General features: G+C 45.5%; 1 protein-coding gene across 1 annotated transcript in view; it reads right to left on the reverse strand.

The window, feature by feature from the left end:
* gria4a (glutamate receptor, ionotropic, AMPA 4a) overlaps positions 1-21410 on the reverse strand; it is a gene marked incomplete at both ends in the record, with an annotated part of 485354 nt that overhangs the window by 285251 nt on the left and 178693 nt on the right. The window contains one exon of the mRNA XM_084308626.1: positions 13738-13790. Coding sequence (XP_084164752.1) covers positions 13738-13790 — 53 coding nt within the window. The remainder of the gene's footprint in view (positions 1-13737; positions 13791-21410) is intronic.

Genomic DNA, 21410 nt, shown 5'->3' on the forward strand with positions numbered 1-21410 from the left:
ACGACAAAGAGACACCGGCGGGGTGCCGCCGGGCTCCCAACACGCCTGCCGCCCGTCCGCCCTCGGCCAGAGTTGTTTACAACGCAACCACCTCCCGCCATGAAGCTCGCGCCGAAAAAGGCTGGTATTCATCATTAATGATCCTTCCTCAGCGGGGAGCTACGGAGTCTGTTCACTCTGTTGTGCTTCTCGGTCTCGCAAGCAGATAAATGTATTGCCGGAAGTAAAAAAATAAAATAAACGCTTGCCATTGGTGGTAACAGCAGAGGCGGGTACAAGCGGTGTGACGTAATTGGCAGAATCGCCTGTCAATCAAAATGGTTCTATTGCATTGGTTGAGACAATAGTATCCAGCTACAGCCCGGCAGAGACCACACTGGTTGAGCCGAGCGCACTCGGGGGACGCGCCGCTTCACATCGCCTCAACGTCGCGCGCCTGCTTTATTTTTTTTCACCGAACGTTCGAACCTATTAATTAAAGTCCGAATGTCAACGTAACGAACGAACGTTCGAACGTTCGAACGTTCGGGCTCAGCCTTAGGGAGACGACAGGAGACACGACGGGCAGGGGAACACCGAGGACTTGGAGGAAATGACGCCACGGCGAGGAGAGGAAGACACACTTAAATACCTATACTAATCATCATTGAACACACCTGGCAGGCCAGTCTAAAAACATAGAAACAATAACATCAACTAAACACTAAAGCAAACTCACAACACAAAACCAAAACAGTGAAACCACATCAAACAAGGGAAGGGAAAGTCAATGACAGCACACACCATGACACCACATTAATCACACTATTAATTAAAGTCAAAATATTAGTCAGCATGTCCAACGTGCTGGCCCGCACCGTCTGCGGGTGACCACCAGAGGGTGGTAGGAGACCATTGTTCACCTCATGTCTGTGGTGTTGACTCTCCCAGGTCTGACCTGACCTGGGAGTGTGACAGTACCTCCCCCCGAACGGGGGGCTACCAGACCCCCAAAAATACCGTCCGCCGACGGGCGACGCAGGAGGCCGGGACCCCGGAAAAAAACCAGGGCAAGGACCCGGAGAACTGGGGCCAGAAGGCAGAGGAAAAAACCCAGGAGGGGTATAGCAGCCAGGGGGTTGAAAACGGGCGCAGATGCCCGGAGAGGGGGGGTGGGGACGGGAACAGAGGCCCGGAGAGGGGAGGCGGGGAAAGAAACAAGGAGCTGGAGAGGGAAGCCGGAGCTGGGAGCAGAGGCCCGACGAGGGGGGGTGGGGACGGGCGCCGAGACCCGGGGAGGGGGGCAGGACCTGGGAACAGAGGCCCGATGAGGGGGAGTGGGAATGGGCACCGAGACCCGGGGAGGGGGGCTGGACCTGGGAACAGAGGCCCGATGAGGGGGGGTGGGGACAGGTGCAGAAGCCCGGGAAGGGGAGCTGGACCCCGGAGCAGGATCCCGGACGAGAGACCCTCCAGCCGCCGGACTAGGGACCGGTTCAGGAGAGCCGGAACGGAGGTGCGGTGGCGACGACCCCCGGAGCAGGATCCCATGCAGACCACGGCAAAGACCACGGCAAAGACCATGGCGAAGACCGCAGCGAGGACCAGGATGCCGATCACGGCGCAGAGCTGGACCAGACGGGGAGCCAGGATCAATCGAGGAGCCGTGAGCCGGCACAGCAGCCGGACCAGGTGTAGAGGCCGGGCAGGGCGCGGAAACCAGACCGGTCTCGGCGTCGAGGCGTGGTGTAGGATCCGGGGATGAGGAGTCTGGACCCAGTGTAGAGGCTGGGCTGGGCGTGGAGGCCGGAAGGGGAGCGGTGGCAGCCGGCGTTGCAGCCGGACCAGGTGTGGAGGCCTTGTTAGCAATACTAGCCTCGGGGGCTAGGCTAACTGTGGGACCTGGACTCACTGTGGGAACTGTGCTAGCTGGGGAGGCCTGGCTAGCTGCAGGAACAATGCTAGTTGGGAAGGCCTGGCTAGCTGCCGATGCTAAGCTAACAGTAGGGACTGGGTTAGCTTTGGAAGCCTGGCTAGCTGCAGGAACAATGCTAGCTGGGAGGACCTGACTAGCTGCAGAGGCTAAGCTAACAGTAGGGGCTGGGTTAGCTGTAGATGCCTGGTTAGCTGCAGAGGCTAAGCTAGCTGTCGGGGAAAGCCTAGCAGCTCCTGTCATGATAGCCTGCTAGCTGAGGAAACCTGACTAGCTGCAGGTACAATGCTAGCTAGGGACATCTGGTCCGTCTCAGGCACTAGGCTAATCGTAAACCTGGAAATTAGGCTAGCAGTGGCGATTGAGCTAGCTGGGAACGCCTGGTTAGCTACAGGAGAAATGCTAACGGGCGGCGCTGTGCTAGCTGGAGACGCCTGGTCAGCTACAGGCGCGGCACTAACGGGCGGAGCTGCGCTAGCTTGGGACGCACGGTTAGCTACCGGAACGACGCTAACGGGCGGAGCTGCGCTAGCTGGGGACGCACAGTTAGCTACAGGAGCGGCTCTAACGGGCGGAGCTGCGCTAGCTGGGGACGCACGGTTAGCTTCAGGAGCTAGGCTGACCGTGAATTGTATGCTAGTCGGCAATGCCAGCGGGACAAAGCTGGTGGGTGGAGTACTAGAGATCGATCTAAACCCCTCCATGAGGGCAGTGACGTGGTTGGCCATAACCCACATCGCAGACGCCTGTGTCGGACTCTCCGTGGCGACCCTGTCGATCATCCAGAGCAGGAACTCCCACTTGGCAGGTGAGTAATGCTGCACGTCACTGTCCACCAGGCTCCGGATGACGTCATGGTATTGGCCACCCGTTCTTGACTGGTGGCGTCATTCTGTTATGCTTGGGGGTGATGATGAAGGAGAGAACACAGTTTGCAGAGAGGGAACGGAGGAAGAGACGAGGAGTGATGCTTGAAGAAGGGGTGTTTACTTCAGATCCAAAGTGCAATACAAATAAAACACTAAATCTACTAACAAACACTTTTAATACAAAACAACAAGGCAAGGGAGACGACAGGAGACACGACGGGCAGGGGAACACCGAGGACTTGGAGGAAATGACGCCACAACGAGGAGAGGAAGACACACACTTAAATACCTATACTAATCATCATTGAACACACCTGGCAGGCCAGTCTAAAAACATAGAAACAATAACATCAACTAAACACTAAAGCAAACTCACAACACAAAACCAAAACAGTGAAACCACATCAAACAAGGGAAGGGAAAGTCAATGACAGCACACACCATGACACCACATTAATCACACTATTAATTAAAATCAAAACATTAGTCAGCATGTCCAAAGTGCTGGCCCGCACGCGTGTTGCTTATTAACAGCGGAACAGTGCAAAAATGCTTCCGCATTCGTCACCGCACGCCACTACGGTAATGCGCCTTTCCTTTTCCTTCGCCCAGGTGCGTGCACCGGCGTGCTCGCGAGGTGAGGTGCTCGCGCCGCGCTCGCGCATGCGCATGAGATCCCCGCTTGGTTCGACACATATTAACACGCTTTGGTTCAATTTGGTTAATCACCATGTACACGTGATGGACGCAGCAGGCGATCACTCCTACTGTTATTCAGCTGCGCCGAGGTACATGATTGATTGATTGATTGATTGATTGATTGATTGATTGATTGATTGATTGATTTATTGATTGATTGAGCACTACTGAGCTAACATGAAAGACTGTAGAGGTTGAGTACTTTAATATCTAAAGTTGGTAAGTTAAGAGTGTTGTGTTCACTCATAGTTAAATACAGTAGAGGTTGAGTACTTCATTATCTAAAGATGGTAAGTTAGAGTGTTGTGTTCACTCATAGTTAAAGACTGTAGAGGTTGAGTACTTTAATATCTAAAGATGGTAAGTTAAGAGTGTTGTGTTCACTCATAGTTAAATACAGTAGAGGTTGAGTACTTCATTATCTAAACATGGTAAGTTAGTTAGAGTGTTGTGTTCAGTCAGACAGTAGACAAGTAGAGGTTGAGTACTTAATTATCTAAACATGGTGAGTTAGAGTGTTGTGTTCATTCATAGTTAAAGACAGCCGAGGTTGAGTAGTTTCTTCTGATATTCCATAGTAAAGTACACGTTAACGTTACAATGTGTTGTGTTCACAACACTGTTTAGTCTGACGACGCGTCGCGAAGTACACATTAACGTTACAATGTGTTGTGTTCACAACACTGTTTAGTCTGACGACGCGTCGCGATAATATACTATATTCCATAGTAAAGTACACGTTAACGTTACAATGTTGCGTTGTGTTCACTCATAGTTAAAGACAGCCGAGGTTCGCTAATGTTACAATGTTGCGTTGTGTTCACTCATAGTTAAAGACAGCCGAGGTTCCAAGTGATTCGTTGCAATGTACGCGGAAATGCCATATGCATTTGTCTAAGCGGGGTGAAAAGAAAGGCGCATTACCGTAGTGGCGTGCGGTGACGAAAGCGGAAGCATTTTTGCACTGTTCCGCTGTTAATAAGCAACACGCGGCCCGCACCGTTGCACCCAGAGGGTGGTAGGAGACCATGTCTGTGGTGTTGACTCTCCCAGGTCTGACCTGACCTGGGAGTGTGACAGTATGATGATTTCCATTTACTTGTCTTTATTTATTAAAGTATCTTTATTGTATTACGTCTGTCTCCTGTGTCTGTCTGTCTGTCTGTCTGTCTGTCTGTCTGTCTGTCTGTCCTAACGCTCATGGGTTTATAAGACACCAAAACTACCACTGCAGTGTTCCATTATTACATTACATTTAATTTTGAATAGAATTTTGTTATAGAATTACAAATTATTATATATCTTGGTCTTAAACAAAATATTCTGCCTTCTCTCCAAATAAAAAACTGCTACAAATGAAGTTCCCTTCCTGAAGCACAACTCAAGCTTTTCATATTCATCCATCTCAAAGAAGTCACCATACGTGGATGGCAATTTTACTAAAAAGTACCTTCCTTATGTCCTCGTAGACAGGATGGTAAAACAAAAAATAAACCTCATTCACGCCTACAGTAGCACCAAACAAAGTCTGTCCTCCTCTGGGATGGCATTAAACCTGCTAGTCTCTAGGGTTATTGCCTTGGTAATGTCCCTGACTGTATCTGTGCACTTTTTGTTTAAATTATACTTAAAGAAACATGCCAACATTTGGGGAAATTTGCTTCCCGTCTTCTCCAGAGAGAGACAAGAGGATAGATACCAGTTTCCTCTCTGTGCGTTCAGTTGAAAGCTATCTGGCTGCATGTTAGCCTAGCTTAGCACAATGAATAGAAGCGGACATGGATAGCTTGAAAGCACAGAGAGGAACCTGGTATCCATCTTCTTGTCTCTCTCTGGAGAAGACGATAAGCTCATTTACCAAAATGTTGTCGTGTTCTTTTAACATACTGTTACGTATTACTTTCACATGGTGGAGGGATACTTACTGTCTGTGGTGCATATTCACATTGTGGTTGTAGTGTGCTGTCACTAATTGGTGGTTTATTTGACACACTCTTTTGTTTTCTTTCTGTTGTCATTTTGCTTGTTTAAAATGGCCGTTCTTGTAATTATCACAGGTGTGGTGATGAGGCACCACGCCCTACAAAGCAGAGCAGAGTGCAGGCTCCAGAGTCCCCACTACACAGAGCTCAGTTCTAACTCGTTCTCTCTCGCAGCTGACGCTCGTCACTGGTTCTCTGCCTAACCTGAAGACCTCATATTGCTCACTGCTTCATTTGTACTGTTCTCTTTTGCCTATGTGCATTCGTTTTGTTATTGAACATTGGAGTCTGGAACACCCAGCTCCCATTCTTTTTGTCCATTTAGATAGCTGTTCAAATAAATATTGTTATTTTTGATAAACTCCTGTCTTATCCTATGTCCACCACTTTACATTCAAGGCCTACACAAGCCATATTTTAGGCTTGAATGTAACACATACATTTCTGCACTGTAACTATTAGTTACGAGACAATACGTTTATAATTTTAGCTTATACCATATATCAACAGACCATTTTTCTTTATACGTTTTATCTCTTGAATATCACACAATAACCTGTTCTGGAAGATTTATGACAAATAAAATGTCCCAATACAAAATCCTGACAGGGGCAGTGACAGTGAGAGAAAATGTGGAGAAAAGTTTGTGGAGAAAATCAAATGGAGAAAACTGCGACATCACTGGCAACATCTCTTAATCTAATTGGCGAATTCTTCAAGAGCGACGACGTTATCCCGGATCAGGACAGCAACACTGGACATACGCTGTCCCGGCAGGGTTTGTGTGACTATGAGGAGAAAGATGCGCCAGAGCTGCATGAGAGCGTTTTTGCAGATGAAGCCGATGAAATAATGAACAACGTGCATGGACCCAATACTTTATTGGCGGTGTACAAAAATACAAAACTTTTCTCTTCATCCACAGGGAACTTATTGTGTGTGTGTGTAAGTGTTTGTGTGTGTGTGTGTGTGTGTGTGTGTGTGTGTGTGTGTGTGTGTGTGTGTGTGTACTGTGATACTAGTAAGCCAGGTAAACATATAGTATGTAATACTTACATAATTATAGTATGTAAAGTACACTATGTAAACAGTACTATATTATCATCTGTATATATATATTTATTCCCACCGTATATCCTATCCTATCCTCACCTGTCTGTACTTACCTGCACATAGTCCTTTATTATATCTGATTCTGTACACATTCTACTCTTACTAGTTACGCTGCTGGCCAGTAGTATTGTCTCTATATTATCTGTATTTATATAATACAACTATGTACATACATCTGATTAGCACTTTGGTTGGATGCCAAACTTCTTTTCGTTATGTTGTATAATGACAATACGTTTTAATCTAATTTAATCTAAATAGTCGTATCATAGTATTATAACTAATATATCATATCCTTTACTTAACTTTCCAAGGTTTACAGAAGTGCCAATCTTCCTGTTCTGCCGCCACCTGGACTGGACTCCGCCAGACAAAACAACCTCTTCCACAAGATCAGAGAGTTCTGACAAGACATCACATGCCAGGCCAACACCCACATGCCCAGCACCAACCAACCAAGAGACGACCATGGCCTGTGAACTCTATAGCACACGGTTACAGTAGGCCATATTCATTTGCACATGTATGAATCTATTTACATTAAGCACATTAACTCATTCAGCGCCAGAGGGCGCTGTTTACGGTTACTGTTGAAATGCCAGCGCTTTAAAGTATAGGAATACGTGGCGGTGTTTGCAGGGCTAAAACTATATTATATATTATAGCTATGGATATAATAATATTGCCCATTTGACATTGAATATCTATCGTTCAATTTGTGAAAAAGGAAAAAATATGTCATCCATATGTAGCACCCTGAATATGTGGCTATTATTCAGAAGTGCTGACTTGCCTTTTATCTCCCCTTTGTGCACAAAGACATATTAACTAGTTTCCATGGATATTCCCTCGAACAATGACGCGGATTTCCCCTTCTCTCACCGGCTGGAATATGGATTATAAACTGTAAACTAAATCATATTCTATCCGCCCAGTGCTTCCTGTGGGGCTAGTTGGTGGTCCAGCAGGGGGCGGCGGTGGCAGGCGGAGCGCACGAGAGAGAGACAGAGAAGGAAGCAAGGGAACGGGAATGGAAGTGAGGAGGAGCAGCCTCTTCGACGTTGGACTTCGACCTGGGTGGTCGTGTCTGGACAGAGCCCCATTGTGGACCACACGGGTGAACGTATTGAACTTGAGTATATGACGGGTTATCCTAGTCAAGTCAAGAGTCAAGAGTTTTAATTGTCACGGCATACAAGTATACAATGAAATGCGGGTGGTCTTGCCCGCAACGATGTGCAATACAGTGTTACAACATATAATAGAATCCAATCAAAAAACAACATTGTGCAATAAACAGGTAACAGGTAACATGGTGTGACATCTCGGTATCTGTACATAGTTATTTACAGAGCATATAGGACATGCTAGGTAGCTTTGATAGTGCAATACACTGTTCCTGTTATTCTAATTTAAAGTGGCCTTTACTTTTGGCCATAAGTGTGCGACATGAGTGTGTGCCCGCTCATGTTAAAGTGTTAAGTGGCTGCTAGTGTGTGAGCGTGCACAGCGTGCGTGTCGTGTGTGTGTTCATGTGTGCTTGTGTGTGGATAGTTCAGTGTTCTGTGGCACTCAATGTTCATTGTTCAGGTCTCTGATGGCCTGGGGGAAGAAGCTGAGCCTAAGCCGCTCTGTCCTAGTAGCTGGGGTTCGCAGGCGTCTGCCTGACCTCAGCAGCTGGAACAGGCTGTTATTGGGGTGGTGAGGGTCTTTCATTATCCTGCAGGCTCTGGATTTGCACCTCTTGTTGTATAGAACCTGCAGGGGAGGTAGTGCAATACCCGTGGTACGCTCGGCTGAGCGCACCACTCTCTGTAGGGCCTTCTTGTCTTGTGCCGTGTTGTTTCCATACCAGGCAGTGATGTTTCCGGTCAAGATGCTCTCTACAGCTCCTGAGTAGAAGGACTGGAGTATCTTCCCCGATACTCTGAACTTCCTTAACTATCTCAGGTGGTAGAGGCGCTGTTTCGCCATCTTTACTACTGTGTCTATGTGTGTTGACCATGTCAGATCCTCTGAGATGTGGACCCCCAGGTACTTAAAGCTGCTCACCCTGTCCACGGTAGCCCCGTTAATCATCAGTGGTGTGTGTGTCTCCTGCTGTCCTCTCCTATAATCCACGATCAGCTCCTTGGTTTTACCAATGTTCAGGAGCAGGCTGTTGTCCTCACACCAGCGTTCCAGTACCTCAACCTCCTCCCGGTAGGCCTTCTCGTCGTTGTCCGAGATCAGCCCCACCACCACCGTGTCGTCTGCGAACTTCACTATGGAGTTGGAGCTGAACTTGGCCACACAGTCGTGTGTGTAGAGTGAGTACAGCAGGGGGCTTAGAACACAGCCCTGGGGGGACCCGATGCTCAGGGTGATGGTGTTGGAGGTCTGACCCCCCACCCTGACCGCCTGGGGTCTTTCACTCAGAAAGTCCAGTACCCAGGCGCTCAGGGCGGAGCTCAGACCCAGCTCGATCAGCTTGTCCACCAGTCTGGTGGGGACTATGGTGTTGAACGCTGAGCTGTAGTCAATGAACAACAGTCTCACATAGCCCCCCTTCTGACGGTCAAGGTGGGAGAGGGTGCTGTGCAGTACCTGGGAGACCGGGTCGTCAGTGGACCTGTTTGTCCTGTATGCAAATTGCATAGGGTCCATATCACTGGGGAGGGAGGCACAAATGTGGTCCTTGACCAGCCTCTCAAAACATTTCATGACCACAGAGGTGAGTGCCACCGGTCTATAGTCATTTGGACATGTTGGGGAGGGTTTCTTCGGTACAGGGATGATGGTAGACATCTTGAAGCAGGCAGGGACCACCGACTCCGCCAGGGATTGATTAAATATGGCGGTGAACACCGGGGCAAGCTGGTTGGCACAGGACTTAAGTATGCGTCCTGTTATACCATCTGGGCCAGCAGCCTTCCTGGTGTTCACCTGCATAAATGCTCTTCTCACACTGTGTACCGTCAATGAGAGAGCGTCCCCGCCCCCCCGCGGATGCCCCCTCCACAACAGTCGGCGCACCAGTGACGTCACTAGCCGTTGGGCTAGCAGTGCCACTGTTTGCACCAAACCGCGCGTAGAAGGTGTTGAGCTGGTCCGCAAGGGAGGCGTCGTCGCTCCCCATTGAGGGGGCGCTGACTTTGTAGTCAGTTATAGCCCTCAGTCCCTGCCATAAGCCTCTTGTGTCATTCTGTGCCATTTGTGCCTCCATCTTGTCGGCATACGTCCTCTTAGCAAGTTTGACAGCCTTGCGCAGAGTGTAGACTGTTGTCTTGTACTCTTCCATGTTTCCTGACTCTCTGCCCCGGTTATAAGCAGTTGTGCGACAGTTCAGGGCTGCTCTGATGGTACTGTCCACCCATGGTTTCTGGTTTGGGAACACCCTCGCCTTCTTTGTGGGGACGATACTATCAGCCAGTGTTGTTATGAATGACACCACAGCGTCTGTGAAATCGCTGACATCACTGTTACTCCTCCTGAACATTCCCCAGTCGGCGTCATCCAGTGCGTCCTAGAAGTATCCGTGATAGTGTGTGAGTAAGAGAAACCGAACCCAAGGACTAACGTCCATAGATAATGTGTTATAGTAGCAGTGTGTGCGGTGTATTAGCATGCCGCTAACGGCTATATTGACTCCAGTATACACCGGGCGCGAGGCGCTGAAGAGACCGGTGGTGTAGCCAGCCACATTGCGTTAACAGTATAACCGAATAGCAGGAGGGCTGTCTGGGACCCGCAAGAGTAGCTTCAGTTAAGGTAGGGCCAGAGTATTGTCGCGCGTCGACCCAGCGCCAGCCGTCAACAACCAGTCTTCGCCGGCGTTCGACACCTGCTCTGCACCGGCTGTCTTCAGCCCAGCACGGGAGTTCGTCCCGACCAGCAGAGGTCGCCATCACCCAGCACACGCTCTCAGCCCACTACTGCTCCCTCTGCTCCAGCCCCGCTTGCTAGCGCCCGTGACGAGAGCGTTCGACGCCATCTTGCTACCCGGACGGTGGTGGCGCGGCGAGGCCGCCATCTTGGTTGAGTACAATAGAGCTTCGATGCTCAGGATCTTATTGCACAGTACACAGTGTGATGCGGCCTACGGGTGAAGCTAACGTTGCTAACTACAGTTCATAGGGGTACCCCATAAACATTACATGCCGGCATTAGTATAAGACTTTTGTTTTGGTAAAGTGGGCCCACCTTTTCATTTTCTTTGAGTGTGATAACGTGTTTGTTCTTTAATAATAATTTCCCATCTAATTAACCCTTCCCCGGCGGGAAGGTTACTGACCAGTGGTATCATAAGTAAAGCCTTAGAGAGGTATTATCCCTACCATATAATTAAAGCCTGAGAGAGGTATTATACCTGGTACTAACCCAGACGTGGGTGATGAGTCAAGCACATTGGTGTATAATATAAGTGTCTATAAGGTATTGAGTTACAAATTGGGTAATAGTGAAACTCCATTCTATTTGACCCATTGCTATTGAATCTTTGTAACTGACCAGTATAAGTAACATAAAGAATTAGATGGGAGTTCTGTGTGCGTGTCCCTTCCTGAGCCTATAAACAACTCTTTTGGTGTGGGTAACGTTAATACCATTAACCCCTTCCTATCCAACTTTCCCCTTACAGTCATTAAGGTTTATAGTGGTCATCAAGGGAGGGTACTGCTTGCGGGGGGAACGAATCTATTTATTCATCTATCAGTCACTAGGTGTGGGAGGGTTACGGAGGTATTGGGGGAAGTGAGAGCAAGTTGGGGAGTACTGCTGACTGCCCCGGAGAGGCGAGGAAGACCAGAGTACCAGACCAGGTTGGTAAATCCCGGGCCCCATCCACTCTCACTGCCGGCCTCCAGTTTGACGCTCCAGGCCCAAAGACGAGGGTGCAGTCAGACGGAGCTCTACTGTGTCCTGCTACCCAGTGACGGTGCACACCCGTTCCCACGAAGCAGGGATAATCCACCCTGCTACACATACATTCCCGTTTTATACCGTGGTGAATATGAGTATAGTTTTAGAGTAATCCTGTCTAATCCCAGAAAACTACGCTATGCAGCAATACGTGCATTTCACTAAAAACTGTGCCGTTTCTCGCCTGTATACGCTACTATTTCGAAATCAAATCTATATTATCGGTATTATGTTTCATGTGTTGTTCATTATGTTTTTTTATGCTTTGATCGTCACCAACGGAATACGTTATACAGTACATTACACACATACACGATCGCAATGAAGGAATTATTGGATCAACGCAAGATTGATACCATATAGCCCTTACCTTGACTAGGATGTACCCCAAAGAGAATATTCCAATTATCTGATCGCCATTCCAAGTATTGATGTCGATCGTGTCCATAACATAATCCACCAAAGAACATGAATCGGGAGTGTTTGATTCTTATAAATCCATGTGTTATAAGCGCTCGTCATGCCCGACTAGGAAAAGTCCACCTGGACCTATTTAATCGACGCACACCCGAATACAGAGAGGTTCAAAGGATGTGCAATACAGGCCGCAACCCACCAGGCAGTGGTATGAGACTTTTACGATCTCAGACCCATTCCCAATGATAACACCAGGCTCCCTGGATGGATAGGCCTACTCCACCCACCCAACCACCTCCAATGTACAGTTTGGGAGTTAAATTATGGAATAGCCTTAGTGACGGGTTGAAGTTGTGTACTTCTCAGGCGAAATTTTAAAAAGCCTTAAAGGATACAATAATTCAGGAGTACAGTTTTGAGTAAAACATCAAACATTTGTTTTTTTCTTTAAAAAATAATATCTTGCAGCATATTTTAAGTTTTTCTTTCTTATATTAAAATATATTTAGTTGTTTAAGAATTTGTAAAGGATAGGCAAAAATAAGCATGTGCTTCAGCCTATTCCTAGTCGTTAATTTTGGATTTTGTGTGTGAGCTTGCCTTCAATATGTACATTTGTGATTTTCAAATATAGTCCACACAGGTGTGTTTGATTTGTCTGTAAACAAGACAGAATAAAATAAACTTCATTCATTCATTCATTCAACAGTACTGTCTATCTGTATGTCATGTATGTCATATATGTTATGATGAATTGAAAATGGGGGACCCTGATGTAAACAAGACGAAAGTCTTTCTCTGGTCTGCATCCCCTTAACAATTGTGTGTATTGAGCTGTACTGTATTGTACCCATTCTGCAATCTGTTAATAACATTTTCAATCAATCAATCAATCAAAGTATCTATCTGTCTATATCTGTCTCTCTCTCTCTCTCTCTCTCTCTCTCTCTCTCTCTCTCTCTCTCTCTCTCTCTCTCTCTCTCTCCCTCTCTCTGTATATCTCTCTGTCTCTATCTGCCTCTGATTCTCTCTCTCTGTCTCTCTATCTCTCTCACACCATCTCTCTCTCTCTATCTCTCTGTCTCTTACATAAACACAGCTGTGTCTCTTATAATATATATTTTTTATAGTGTTTGGTCTTTTACTTTTTTATTTTATTTATCTGAGCTGTTGTTAATACAGGTCAGCTTTGTTTTATATGTGAGCCAGCTCTATTTTGAACTTTATTTTAAATTATAATAAAATCTTGAATCTTGACTACTATCTTGACTATTTTCCTTTATCCTGTAGTTCGGTTAGAAGATCTCACAATACGAAAGGTCATCAGAATAACAAAGCCACAGTCACCTCTTATAAATTCCTGGGTATCTGGTTAGATAATACACTTTATTTTTATCAGCATGTGTTACATCTTCAATCAAAAATAAAAGCAAGACTTACCTTCTTGTACAGGAATCACTCCTGCTTTACTCACACTGTTAAATGCTCCCTATAGTCCAAATGTAAATTTTCTCATTGTTTGACTATGGTGATGTAATTTACATGCATACAAGCAAATGGGTCCTTAATATTCCGCTTTAATGTTTTGTATCACTCAGCAATTAGGTTCGCTACAAATGCCCCCCTTTCAACACGTCACTGTGACTTGTATTATATAAATTGGCCATTGTTACATTGTCATCTACTCCCACACCAGAGCTGTGTGTGTGTGTGTGTGTGTGTGTGTGTGTGTGTGTGTGTGTGTGTGTGTGTGTGTGTGTGTGTGTGTGTGTGTGTGTGTGTGTGTGTGTGTGTGTGTGTGTGTGTGTGTGTGTGTGTGTGTGTGTGTGTGTGTGTGTGTCCTCACCTGCCAGCCATTCTGTCCTGCTCTCTCCATTATGGCCTGTAGGATGGCGTAACCTAGGCAACAGAGAGCCACAACACAACAGCGAGAGAAAGAGAGAGTTGTGTCAGCTGTCATCAGGAAGTTGGGGGGGGGGGGGGGGCTCTCTGGCCTTGGTCTTTCAGATCCAGGAGACAAAGTGTTTCATCTCATGTCAACCACAGATCTTTTCATATTATTATAATTTCTTTTACTCTCATTCCTTAATGCCTACTATTGTGGTGCCCTTTAGCAAGGCACTGACTGAACCCCCAATATATCCAGGGTTTGTGCTCAGTGGTCAACAGTCTCAGACTGGTTGTACTGGGCAACTCCTAGTGGTCAACAGTGTCAGACTGTGGTTGTACTTGGCAGCTCCTAGTGGTCAACAGTGTCAGACTGTGGTTGTACTGGGCAACTCCTAGTGGTCAACAGTGTCAGACTGTGGTTGTACTGGGCAACTCCTAGTGGTCAACAGTCTCAGACTGGTTGTACTGGGCAACTCCTAGTGGTCAACAGTGTCAGACTGTGGTTGTACTTGGCAGCTCCTAGTGGTCAACAGTGTCAGACTGTGGTTGTACTGGGCAGCTCTTAGTGGTCAACAGTGTCAGACTGTGGTTGTACTGGGCAACTCCTAGTGGTCAACAGTGTCAGACTGTGGTTGTACTGGGCAACTCCTAGTGGTCAACGGTGTCAGACTGTGGTTGTACTGGGCAGCTGCTAATGGTCAACGGTGTCAGACTGTGGTTGTACTGGGCAGCTGCTAGTGGTCAACGGTGTCAGACTGTGGTTGTACTGGGCAGCTGGTAGTGGTCAACGGTGTCAGACTGTGGTTGTACTGGGCAGCTGGTAGTAGGGGTGTAACGGTGTCAGACTGTGGTTGTACTGGGCAGCTGGTAGTAGGGGTGTAACGGTACACATATTCGTACCGAACCGTTTCAGTACAGGACCTTCAGTTCAGTACACTCTGTGTACCGAACGAATACAACGGATATGTTACTTTTTTTGCATGCAGGACTTAATTTAAAACTCAAAAGCCCCCTCCCCCTCCCAAAATAGAACTTGCATAAAAGGCCGGATGTTGTTCGTTCAGCCCACGCACACCACTGAGAGATTACCTGTAATTGTATGGCGAACGCAAACGACCTACCTACCTATAAGACCTGTTTCTTTCACTATATAATATTCATTATTCAATCTAATGTATGTTTTTTTTTTAGAAGTCGATTATTAATTTGAATATAGAATATTCATTGACAGCCCTACTTAGCAGTAATTACACACTACGTCACCCCAAGTGGAACATGGAAAGCCATGTTCTGCAAATTTTCCCCCACTGTACCGAAATGAACCATGAACCATGAGGTACGTACCGAACCATGGTTTTTCTGTACCGTTACACCCCTAGCTGCTAGTGGTCAGTGATGTATGATGATGTATTCTCCACACCAGCTTTTCTGGGGTCTCATTTACAGTGGTTGCCGTACAAACGAAAGTGCCCTAGAGATGTAAAGTGTGAGGGCGGCCAGGGTGGCGCACCACGTAACGCATTTCAGTGCAACGCTGCCATCCCGGGTTCGACTCCCGGACCCGGCAACATCTGCCGAATGTCTCCTCCCCATATCTTCTCCCATCCTTCCTCTCTGTCTATCCAATAAAGCAATAAAAAGAAAAATGAGAAAAAAATTATCTTAAAAAAAAAGAGAGACTGTAAAGTGTACGCCACTTCCTACGCAAAGGTTGTCCAGTGCCACAAAATCTGTAAAATTCTACAGTCTCATGTCTAGAGTATAAAATGTGAGCGACTCAAATGTAAAACAGTGTCCAGAGTTTCTTGCTTGAAGAAATGTTTTTTTGTTTTCTCTTATCCTCCATGTTTAAACAAGGTAGTTACCTCACATGGCCACAGGGTGGCAGTTTTTTTTTTTTTTGTATCAAATCTTTTTTATTTTGTTTTTCAAACATGAAACAAAACATCTCACAACACAATAATAATAATAATAATAATACATAAAAAGACATCCCAAAATCCCAAAACATTAACTTAACACAACAATGACTAGACAATAAATGAGACAGACCGTACAGTTAAAGGAAAACTCCAACATTTTGGGAAATTCGCTTATTTGCCATCTACCCCGGAGTTAGACAAGAAGCTACATACCTTTTTTCTTCTCTGTGCATGCAGTAGGAGTAGGAAGACGTGCACCGTTAGCCTAGCTTAGCGTCAGTCACTGGAAGTAGGTTCCTCCATTAGCCTAGTTTCCAACGTCTTCCTACTGCTACTGCATGCACAGAGAAGAAAAAGGTATGCATCTTCTTGTCTAACTCCAGGGTTCCCAAAATGTTGGAGTGTTAAGATACAGACCTTTTTCTTCTCTGTGCATGCAGTAGGAGTAGGAAGATGTGCACCGTTAGCCTAGCTTAGCGTCAGTCACTGGAAGTAGGTTCCTCCATTAGCCTAGTTCCCAACGTCGTCCTACTCCTACTGCATGCACAGAGAAGAAAAAGGTATGCATCTTCTTGTCTAACTCCAGGGTTCGCAAAATGTTGGTGTGTTAAAATACATACCTTTTTCTTCTCTGTGCATGCAATGTAGGAAGACTTGCACCGTTAGCCTAGCTTAGCGTCAGTCACTGGAAGTAGGTTCCTCCATTAGCCTAGTTCCCAACGTCTTCCTACTCCTACTGCATGCACAGAGAAGAAAAATGTATGTATCTTCTTGTCTAACTCCAGGGTAGATGGCAAATAAACTAATTTCCCAAAATGTTGGAGTTTTCCTTTAACATCCCAAGCCCCCTCCATCACCACCCACCTCAGCCACGATCCCCAACCCTCGAGCGCCCGAGTCCGGCACCCCAGCGAGTCAAAGCATCATGCCTCTTTTACACCACAACCAAGATTCAAGATTCAATCGTTTTATTTCAAACCACAGTGTTAGTTTGGCTACATTTACCATTGTCCGGCAAAACAACATTTGAAAATAAATGAAATGGGAAAAGAGGAACCCCCCCCCCCCAAAAGTTTAAAATAAAACAGCCAAAAACTATACACTGTTTGAAAAGGAGATGGAAGAAGCAAAGCTTATATATTTCCATCCCCCATCAATAATTATATACTTCAGCAAGTATGACACGATTACCAATACATATAATACCATACAATTTGCAAATAAATCAACTACACACAACACAATCACACATGCACACACACACACACACACACACACACACACTAGACTATACTCTCATGTCACCCTTCAAATCATTCTCATATAATACGTTGGTCTAACCCGCCGAGGCCCCGAACCAAGGCCCCCCCCCCACCCCGAGCCTGTGACCCTCCGACACAACCAAAGGGGCAGGGTGGCAGTCTTTTATAGTGCAGCTGTAAACTAGATCAAAACTAGACAGCCCAAGGAATCCATAGGTTCCAGTTCAGGTTATGCTAGCTTGTCAGGAAGGGGGTTAAATAATGCTCCAAATCTAGGTAACATTTTTGCAACAGGGAAAATCCCTTCACCTCGCAACTCAAGATATGGCTTCTATGGGTTCCCACGAACATTACATTTATGCTAATCCCATGCAGTTTTAGGCAAAAACCATGTAGCTTTTTGCATGAAGTAAAAACATTATGTGAACTTAAAAAAATAAATGCTTTTTCATTGTTCTGTATAATGGCGATACATTTGAATCTAATCTAATCTTCTAATTATTTTATTTCTGCATTCTGGGATTCCAGTCTTGGAATTACATAAATTGGGTATGACTGGAAAGCTGAGACTCTTGTGGATCCAATTAGCCCAACTGTATTCACGAGTGATGATATTTGTAGCCATTTCATTGTAGTGAGATGGCCATTTAGTCATTTGTATTAGTAATTACATAGTAATTAGAGAGCATTTAGAAATTACTGTATACAACGTATTCATTCATTTTATTGTACAAATTTGGTACACAAGAAGTGGGTGAACCATACAAGTTTTACCTGTTGTTATATAACATAGGATGTTGAGAGATTCATTGTAAACACAAGATTTGTAACTCTTTCTCAAGAAAAGTGTATTTTCACGGCCACAAAATTTCATGGAAAAATTCAACTCATTGTTTCAAGTTATTACATGCAATTGTACAAGTGTCTTCTTTAATTTAAGCCATTATCTATGGTTATGGAATGTTTATATAATATATATTATGATGTATTTATTATTATATTATATTATTACATGTAATGTATACTGTACAAGAGTCTACTTTAATTTAAGCCATTATCCATGGTTCTGGGATGTTCACGTCTGGAGTTATAATGTATTAAATAGAACAAGACAAAAACAGGTAGAAATAGACCCAATTTAGCATCAAGAGGTTATTGCGTTAACCCCTTACATACGCTGAAGTTCTGACACTGGTGATGTTGAACCATCCCACTCCATGCCAGCCGGACCCGATACACTCCCCACTCCTCCAGACCATAGTGCTAGACATCCTCCCATTCCTCACTGCAACCATTAACTCATCTCTTAGAGAGGTTCCCACCTCTCTAAAACAAGCTAGAGTCACACCACTCATCAAAAAAAAAAACCCTGAACCCCACCGTCATAGATAACTATTGCCTGTCTCTCTTCTCTCTTTCCTCTCTACTGTAAATCACTTGAACATGCCATATCCAACCAGATCACTGATTATCTATTACAGAATGACCTCCTAGACCCAAATCAGTCAGGCTTCAAGACTGGTCACTCCAGAGCGGCTGGGTGACGTAGCGGAGATTGCGCTCGTCACCAATGCAAAAGACTCCGGTCTCGAATCCTGGTGTCAGCATTGCCTGCGGCTTGGGCCAGTCATCATACTATCTCAATTGACAGAGGTAGCGGGTGGAAGTATATGGGTGGGGATTGGACGTTGTGGACAGCGACTCCTACAGGTCGGTTGGGTGACGCCTGCACAGCAGAGACAGGAAGTATCGGGGGCAGCGTGAGCCTCGCACGCGTTACTCCTCGCCACTGAGAGTCCGTGCTGTCTGGTGAAAAGATGCGACAGGCTGCCTCCTCGTGTACCGGAGGGGACACGTGATGCAAGGCTTCTATCCTCACTACAGCCGACCAGTGGGAGGCATAGTCTAGCAACGTTCAAGACAGGGGAGGGGAGAATTGGCAATACGAAATTGGAAAAGTCACTCCACAGAGACTTCCCTCATAGCAGTCACAGAGGCTCTTCACTTGGCAAGAGCAAAATACAGTCATGTCTCGCCTCGACTACTGCAATGCTCTACTAACTGGTTTACCGGGTTCCGCCACCAACGCACTTCAACTCATACAGAATGCAGCGGCCCGTCTGATCTCCAATCTACCAAATGCAGCCCATGTCACCTCAATTCTCAGAGAGCTGCACTGGCTTCCCATTGCCGCATACATGCGCTTCAAGGTTCTTGACCTGGTATACTGTGCAGTGAGGAGAATGGCTGTAAGTTGCTTTGTATAAAAGTGTCAGCTCAATGTAAATGTAATAAAACTATTCCTGCAAATGTCATCTCAGGAAAAGCTTTTATTTTAACAACAGGCTCAACATGTGATTTGAAAATACATGGTGGATGAGGACAACAGTTTAAATATTTAAATCTTTACCGCTGTATCTTAACGTTACCCCCAACGTTGGTATCAGCAGATTCAGTTGTCTCTCATTGGAACATCATGATATCTGGGTCATGATGTACACAAGACAGACCCCCAACCAAACTGAGTCTCAAATACACATACATACATACACACACACGCTCACACATACATACACACACACCTACACACACACACATACATAAACACACACACACTCCTACATACACACACACACACACACACACACACACACACACACACACACACACACACACACACACACACACACACACACACACACACACACACACACACACACACACACACACACACACACACACTCATACATACTGTACATACACACATACAAACACACTTACATACACAAACAAACATACATATACCATACAAAGTATAATCCCACAGAGAGACACAGCCAGCAGATGTTCAGGGCCAACCGTTCCCATGGTGACGACTGGGAGCTGAGGCCATAAGCTGTTCCTCCTCTGCTGAAATAGACACAATGCATGATGGGAAAGTGGACTAACTTTCACCTGGGTGAGAGTCGGGGTTATAGTTTAGACTGGCTGACTGAATACCCTACTTCACACTCACAGTTACAACCACAGTACAACCACAGTCTGAAACTGTTGACCACTAGGAGCTTCCCAGTACAACCACAGTCTGACAGTGTCGACCATTAGGAGCTGCCCAGTACAACCACAGTCGGACACTGTTTACCACTAGGAGATGCCCAGTACAACTACAGTCTGACACTGTTTACCACTAGTAACGAGTCTCTCTCTCCAAGCGCAACACGCTCACACCAAAACCAGTTAGCGTTTTCCCCTTTGAATCTGTTGTGTTGCTTTTACGGGTCCCATTCCTCTGTTCCCATAACAGTACGAACTTGCCACTAATGGACCCCAGCGACACAGCAGGTTCAAAGGGGAAAACCACCTCTATCAAGGAATTAGACAGTGATGGGCATTGGGCAAGCTACTTGGAAAATGTAGTAAGCTACACTACCAGTTACTCTCGATTAAATATAGCTCAACTACAACAGAAGCTATCCCCAGAGAAATGTAGAAAGCTACACTACAAGAACATGGCAAAAATAGCTAGCTACATCGGCACTACTTTTTTTTAATTCTTTTTTTTATCAACTTCATGATAAAATGTCCACCAAACAGGCAAAAAATGCTCAGTTTGATTGTTTATTATAAAACAAAACTGAAACTGGAAACAAGCCCTCTGTCTGGCTTTTTGTGTCATCCTTTTAACATGTACTTGTATTAATGTACCTTGTACCATGTACAAAATGTTAATAAAGTATGAGGAAAAAACTGTGGAAACGTAATAAATATCGGGTAGTGAAACAATAATTAAATAAACACCTAAATATATACTCTATATATATATATATCTCTATTGGAATGGAGACTTTTCAGCACAGGATAAACTAGGGATGGGCATTTTACAGAAAATGTATCGCATGATGTACTCGAGTACTCGTGGATTACTCGTGGAGGAAAACGCTGTACAAAATAAACGTCTCTTCCGGTGTTTTAGACTTTGCTTTTTTATTTTGAAACCCCCTGACTGGAAGTGTTGTTGTTATTATTGCTAGCGGAACCTATCTATGAGCGGACAACTTGTGTTACGACAGCGCAACTCGAAACTACCTGTTGTATTAAATTAATTCATGTTCAACTTGTCCTTGTGTCCACTCCTTTGACTAGCCCCACCCGTTCATTGTAAACAATGGTGCATGTAATTGTATTAACGTTAATGTGTGTTGTAGCTATCGTTAGTAGGGGTGGGAATCGCCAGAGACCTCACGATACGATACTATCGCGATACTTGCGTCACGATACGATAGCATCGCGCTACTAAATATATCGCGATACGATGACTATTGCGGAAAATATATATATTATATATATATATATATTTTTATCAATTTGAATTTATTACCTTTTTTCAACTGCAAAGTAAAACTTTGTCAACATGTTTTATCTAACACATGTGTGTGTGTGTGGAC

This window comes from Notolepis coatsorum, assembly GCF_963971535.1.
Source record: "Notolepis coatsorum genome assembly, chromosome: 1".
Classification (NCBI taxonomy): domain Eukaryota; kingdom Metazoa; phylum Chordata; class Actinopteri; order Aulopiformes; family Paralepididae; genus Notolepis; species Notolepis coatsorum.